This window comes from Hylaeus anthracinus, unplaced genomic scaffold (genome assembly GCF_026225885.1).
Source record: "Hylaeus anthracinus isolate JK02 unplaced genomic scaffold, UHH_iyHylAnth1.0_haploid 12001, whole genome shotgun sequence".
NCBI classification, from domain to species: Eukaryota; Metazoa; Arthropoda; class Insecta; order Hymenoptera; family Colletidae; genus Hylaeus; species Hylaeus anthracinus.
Window position 1 is genome coordinate 3348930 of NW_026534348.1, and position 6918 is coordinate 3355847.

General features: G+C 40.4%; 1 protein-coding gene across 8 annotated transcripts in view; it reads right to left on the reverse strand.

Moving 5' to 3' along the window:
* Positions 1 to 37: 37 nt before the first annotated feature.
* Positions 38 to 6918, reverse strand: part of LOC128890675 (F-BAR domain only protein 2) — a 13416-nt gene continuing 6535 nt past the window's right edge. For 3 of the 8 annotated variants that reach the window (XM_054149361.1, XM_054149360.1, XM_054149362.1), the window contains 7 exons: positions 6081 to 6180; positions 5441 to 5702; positions 5089 to 5353; positions 4294 to 4774; positions 3916 to 4132; positions 3470 to 3818; positions 918 to 3389 (listed from right to left, as the gene is read on the reverse strand). In XM_054149361.1, coding sequence (XP_054005336.1) covers positions 3319 to 3389; positions 3470 to 3818; positions 3916 to 4132; positions 4294 to 4774; positions 5089 to 5353; positions 5441 to 5702; positions 6081 to 6180 — 1745 coding nt within the window. In that variant the 3' untranslated portion in view covers positions 918 to 3318. Of the gene's footprint in view, positions 804 to 917; positions 3390 to 3469; positions 3819 to 3915; positions 4133 to 4293; positions 4775 to 5088; positions 5354 to 5440; positions 5703 to 6080; positions 6181 to 6918 lie in introns of those variants that run through there. The other 5 variants (XR_008460653.1, XM_054149365.1, XM_054149364.1 and 2 more) reach the window with 5 other exon arrangements.

A 6918-nucleotide genomic window follows, 5' to 3' on the forward strand; every position in this document is an offset into this window, starting at 1 on the left:
ATAAAGTACCCAACATACTGTACCGGGATGTTCCGGGTACCACGAGATACCTAGAGAAATAAAAAGCGTACGCGTACGCTATGTTCGATGTTACCACGCGATATCAGATATGGTCCGAGTAGAATCGGATAAAGTTGAACACAGATGCTAAACGGGTATGAAATCGATGATGATTTATGATTAGTTATTTTTAATTGTTCACCATTATAAAAACGATAAGTCTCATAATTATAAAATGTATTTCGTATAGCGAATCCGAAGTATACGTAAGCGTACCTGTGCAATTTTCGTAGGTACCAGGTCGCTAAGGTATCTCGGGTACCCGATGGAAATCAATAGCCCTGACGTACATGCGTGTGTGTTTTTCGTTAAATGTAGAATTTTCGTCGTACCTTGCAATCGTACATGTAAAAAGCGAATCGCATAAATTCCTTTATATCCTCTGTTGGACGCATTGTACGCATAGGAATAAAAAACGCACGCTCGATGAATTAACGAGTCATTAACGTCAATAAAAACCATGATGGTTGTGCCACTTTCCTTGCCGTGATCGTTACAGGATCAGTCGGGATAAAAGTGAACGCGATCATTAACATTATTATGTTTCGTTACAAACATTTATTACGAAATTATAGTGACATCTGCGTATCACAGGAGAGCTCAGTCGATTTTTTTTTTATTCGTCTTCCAGGAACCACTCCATAATAATCGTGTCAGTATCTCTCATTTCCGTGAAACGTTACCGCGTGTATATTTACCAAAGAACAACGTTGCATCTTTGCTTTCTAGATCGATGAACCATACTGTAACATAAATTCAATCGTATTGTATGATTGACGATAGAAGAGATCGTTAGTTGATTAGCAACATCGAATGGAGTGGTCGCCATTTTTTTTTATCATCGTATCGTTTGGATGATTTTATTTATATTGCTCATCGTAGACCTTCGTTTCGTTTCTTCTTACGAGAGTATAGTAACAAAAAGGGAAATATAAAGTCCGTAAAATATAGACGCAGAGCATCGCAGGAACGCGCTGAATGACAACAGTTTCTTAAAATGTAAAATCATTATGGTACATTTGACGAACATTACTTGCTACAAGAAATATTCCTTGTCGTCCGGTAACCAAATTGTCAGCAAGTCGCGACTCTACGAACTATTCGTTATAGTTAGTAAGCATAATGCACTTTTAGAGCCAGACAAAGAATACCTCGCAACAAGTACCGCGAGTACTCGTGTATAGATCGAAAAAAAAACGCGTAAAGTTTTTTATATTACTAACATGTGTTTTTAACTGTTATAAAACAAGTACTGTAATAATAATCAATCTTTCGTGAAATTAACAAGAATTAGACAATAATTTACATTAAAAACACAAATAACCCAAGGTCTGATGTAAAATAAAAGAAAAAAAATAAAAGTTAATCACAAATCGAACTATGCACGAATATGTACGATGTGTTTGTAAACTTGTTACAGATATTTAAATCCGCACCGAGGGAAGCATCGTCTGTGCTGAGCTATAATATTAATAATAATAATAATAATAATAATAATAATAATAATAATAATAAAAAATAAAATAGTAATAATCGGATTTCGTTTCAGACTTATTCTTATAGAGTCATTACTTCCTTTTATATACACATATACATATACACACAAATTGTATGTATGCACATGCAATTGAACGAAACGGCCTGCCCCTAGCGTTCGATTCGTAAACGTTGATTGTTAAGAGAACACTAAGAGAAAAAAAAATTGGTAAAAACATTAATAGATAGAATATTCGATTCCCGTTGAGAAGGGTTGAGAAGACTATGTTAACGTCCTCGAAGTTAGTATGCTTCTTAAAAGCGAACCGGTGGCCCAAGTGAACCCCACCGAAACGAGTTACTCTAAGTTAAATGTAGCAAGAAATACTGGATTAATTTACGATCGTGGAAACGACGAAATAATCGTCGTCCAGAAGACTGTGAGAGACACTTGCGAAACTGCGGAACATGCGGACGTTTCGATCGTTACAACGCTAAAATCTCGTCTCGTTAAAACGTTTTCATCTGTATCTTTTTTTTTTTCTTTGTTGAAGAATAATTTTGCAGTTATCGAATTTCAGCAAGCAGAAACATGTGAGAACGTTCATTCTTACGCCCTACACGGCTATCTTCTCTATTCGGAGCAAAATTCTTACACGTTCGGACTTATTTAATAGAGCGTACGCAGAAATCGTTGCGTAGAAAAATTGAACAAATTATCACAAAACGAAACAATTCTGTGGCCTTTCTCCTCTTCCTTTTTGTTTTTGGATCATCAATTTTGCACGAGTTTTTTCTTACGCACGCGTATAGCTATACAAACAGATCGGGGTAGGACTCTGTGATAGGTTTATAACAAGCGACATTGACCCCTGTTCGTGCAAAATATAAATGCTAAATGTACAGAAGATTGGCGTTTACAGATCCTTTACATTTCTTCTTCACAAAATCTCTTAATGATACAGTACTAATAACTATATTAAAATAACGCAAGATATAACAATAGAATAAAACGTTGTACTGTTTGATGGTTTCTTTAGAGAGTTCTTGCATCTTTGTTTTTTTTTTTTGTTTACGTAAAAAAATTTATAACGTATTTTGATTATATAGACACAATAATATGGCGAGAATGTCGTGGCGAAAAATATGCTGGACACCAAAGGCTTTATGCGAATCATCGTATTACGTACTTCGTTACGCGTCGTAGAAACATTACGAAAAATAGTACTATCTAACCGAGGACATATTGTAGACAATTGAAAAATACATAAGCGTGATAGAAGTGCGAGAAAAAAAAAATGATTGAGTTAGGGAAACTGTCCTCGTACAAGGGAACACCCCGTGTCTAGAGAAAAGTCGTAAAGCTGACCTGCGAATTGAGGTTATGTGAGGTGTACTAAATCCCACGCAAGATATGAAACACATATTAGAATGCCGTTCATCAGGTAGCGAGTGAATTGCAAAGTCCAACTACGTTTTCCTTTCGATATCGTTCGCGATAAGTGAAGGTGCGATCTCCCTTCTATTATTTGGTACGCGACATCGTTCTCATTCGTTGAAAAGACTTAACAAAGCATCGTGCTTACTTGCCGCTTTGATGCAAACTATTCGTATATCGAACAACTTTATCATATCGCACGCGTTCTTTGGTATCCAACAGGCTTTCCCACGCCGATTTCGTGTTTGAACAGACATTAGTCGTGGTATGGGCAGTGAATGAACAAGCAAGTACCAATATTAAATGGGCAGACTCTCCCATTGAGGCGCCCATTCTGGAAGTCGTCAATCCACATTGGATGGCGGTGCGGCGTATCTGCTTCTTGAATCGGAATCTCCGTCGCATATGTACTTTCCTAAAAATGATAAGTCCCTTGCACAATCACGATGCTTTCGTGTGTCAATTCCGCAACGCTTATGTTGATGTGTCGCTTACCTGATACAAATCTGCGCTTTACTAAACTTAACCTATAGCCTGGGCCCAGAAGTTCGAATTCAACTCCGGACAATGTGGTCCCCTCGCAATTGAATTGAGTAAATATCGTTCCTTGATTCCCTGGCCCATGTGCGAGCTCGACTCGCGCTTTCAAAGAGCCCACGCCGTTACCCTCGCTATGTTGAGACAACTCTGTGAACTTCCATAATACTCGATTCGTATCCGCTAACCACTGAGCCTGTGGCTTACTGTTCAACGATTTGAAACCACCGTCTATGGGCGCTGCCACGTGGAGATTTAGCAGAGGGCTCGGGGAAGCCATGGCGCGACTGTTGTATTTATAATCGATCTAGAAAACACGTAAAATGCTTGTTTAATAATTTCATTGTACGGTAATGCTTCTACCGGATGCGTATAAATATTTACGCAACGTTTAAAATAAATACCCTAAGGTCAGTGTGTGTTGTCTCGCACTTCCAATACGCCACTAACTGGAAAGGACAAGAGCCCGCGCCCTCCTTACACTTGATTTGATACTTGAGTATGTCGACGTTAAAATAGGAAGCTGTGGGATTTTGTTCAGCCTGTTTACGTAACAATGTAGTTAAGGCACTCATGTTGAATTCGAAAATTGTACTTTCGACGGTTGTCTGCGTGGCATCCCTGCGTGCGATTAAAACTTGTTTACAAACTTGCACGCGCAAGTCCACCACGTTATTATTATCGGATCGTCCCACAAGTATCACGACGTCTAATGTTACCGCTGTATTTTGCAGTCACCGGAAACGACGTGTTACATAATGGGACGCACGAATACGACTTACATGCTGACGAGCTGATTATTAGGAAACAATTTTTCCAGTCTGCTGCTGTTTCTCACTCGAAACGTTAACTTTGCTGGACTTGGATTGTTCGCTAGCACGGCAACGATACCGGCGGGAAACGATAACATCATGTCCCCGCTGAGCTTCACCTGACATCGAGTCTCGTCGGTACCCCTAAAGTAAGAGTGTACTATTTCATGGAAGGCAACCGCCAGAGGAATCGTATCCGCGAGGCCGATCGTCAGCGGAGAAGGACCTCTGGAAGAACCGACCCCCACGCCAGCGGTGCGAAATTCCAAACTGGCCACGCTATCCGCTCTCGATATCGTCGCTGGCGACGACCTACCCCTTGGAGAGGGGCCTTCACCTCGTCGGGACGGCGGTCTAGGAATGATAATAGATCCTGTCGGAGTGGAAGATGCGGATTGCTTTGGGGGTAAGGCCGGAGTGATGTCTCCTACTTCCGAGAACAAGTCTCCATCTGCGAGGATCAACGATAGTTACATTCCGTTCGCTTCGACAGGGCGCGGTGGTACACAGTTAGATCATTAAGTTCTGAGGACCAGGTCTTTTTCAAAGCATTTAGAAGCGTGTGTTGTGTTATGACGGCGTGCTGTTTCGTTTCGTTCGGCAGACATCGACACGGTTTAAGACGTTTCGATACATTCGTTCCTAAATGCGGTCGCTACACGGTACTAGAACTTAATGCTCCACTTTAGCGCATAACCCCGGACAAGGCACAAAAAGCGTCCCGATGAGCTGAGAGTGCAATAAGAAGCGACTCTTTACACTCACCAGGGAACCGCGAGTGAGGGTGTGTAGGTGGTGCGGATTGTGGCGGCTGTGGTTGAGGCGTCGGTGACGAAGACAGTGGCGGAGGACTTTGCAATGGCGCGTACGGATGACTACCAGTCGGCGTCGAGGCGCTCGAAGGTGTACTGCTGGGATTGAACAAGTTTAGGCCAAGTAAATCTGAGCTTGGCTTACCTCCTAATTGCTGTGACACTGACTGAGACCTTTTCATGTGGTGATCAGAGTCGGTGTTCGATCCTCTGCGTCCCTGATAGAAGCGAAACAATATTATTTAAACGATCTATATACGTAATATCTTAAATATCTGAAAACGTAAGGAAACAATTGAACGTACCGTGGGTGCAGGCGATAACGATAAATTCTCCACCGTTGCCCTTAGCTCGTCTACGCTGGCACTCATCGGTGCTCCGCCATTGCTGAGAGGCTTTATTTCCACCCTGATCTTTCTCTCCCTCTCGTCTTCGGAATCGGTATCCGAGCTGGAATAAAATCCCTTCTCGTTCTCCCACGGATCTGATTTTGGTCGGATACAAAAACCGTCTTCGTCCACTTCCGGTGTCGGTGTTTCGGACTTTCTGCTGTCCTCCTTGTCCTCCCTACCGTAGAATTAGGAGAGTTCAGCGGGGACGCAGTTTTACATGTTCCAGCAGGCCCAGTGCATTTTTGTGTACGTACGACATGAACTACGCTACTTTAATTTTGTTGCAAATAGTGACTTCTAAAGAGGATACTTCATTTGTTTTTTTTAATTCTTTTGCTTAGCAATACTGTCGTGCCTTAATGAATAGAGTGCTGACGAAAGCAAAACGTTATAATAGGAAAATATGGAGCACCAATTCCGCAACCAAGTCTCTCTTTGATGAATTCCGGCCGAAATCTATATCGGACTTTGATCAAACAATCATACTTTAGCGATCTTGGTATGTGAAATTGATCTCGAGTGCACTAGATCTGCTGAACGTGCGTATACTGACAGGTCAGACTTTTCTTCTTTGTTGCTGTTCGTTTCCACGACATCCTTCTTCTTTTTTGCCTTCTTTTCCTTGCGCTTTTCTCTCCTGCTGCGAAGAAACCCTGTTGGTCGTGGACGCACGATATATAGAAAACAAAGCGACTCTTAATTTTTATTGTTAACCCGAACAGACGATATGAAAGACTCTAAAAGATGTAGAGTAAAATACAATAACAATTCCTAATTGATCTCCTATTGAAATCGACAAAAATTAACTTTCTCTTATGCATACATAAAAAAAAAAAAAAAGAGATAATAAGATCTTATATCTATAAATTAAAAATTAATTGTAACTCTGATACATTAAAACTGTAGCTATACAAGGTTCGTTTAACTACGTCGATACAGGAGACGAACAATTCTGGTGAAAGTTGTCGATCGAATGAAAATGATCGACCCTTAAAACGTAAAGGTAAATAAAGTAACTATGAACTAAAACTAAAAAGCGAAAAAACTACGTTTGCGGTGTCAACATATTCGTACTGAAAGTTAATGTAAATAATAACTTATATTAGAAACTAATGGAAACTTGTAATCTAATGATAGGTGAAAATCAATTTACTTTCCAAGTGTTTGAGGCGTAGCGCAACGTGATCAAATAACGTCTACGATAAAAAAAGAAAACTGAATGGTCACCGGATCAACAATCAGCAGATGCATTCTCTATGAGCTTTCTAATTATGACATTCTCTGATTGTGCTGATATGAATTTCGGCGTCTATTAAATCGATACTTTCGCTATAATCTGTATAACTCTTTGTGGACGAGTATTTAATAGTTCTGAAACTCGTATCAGCATT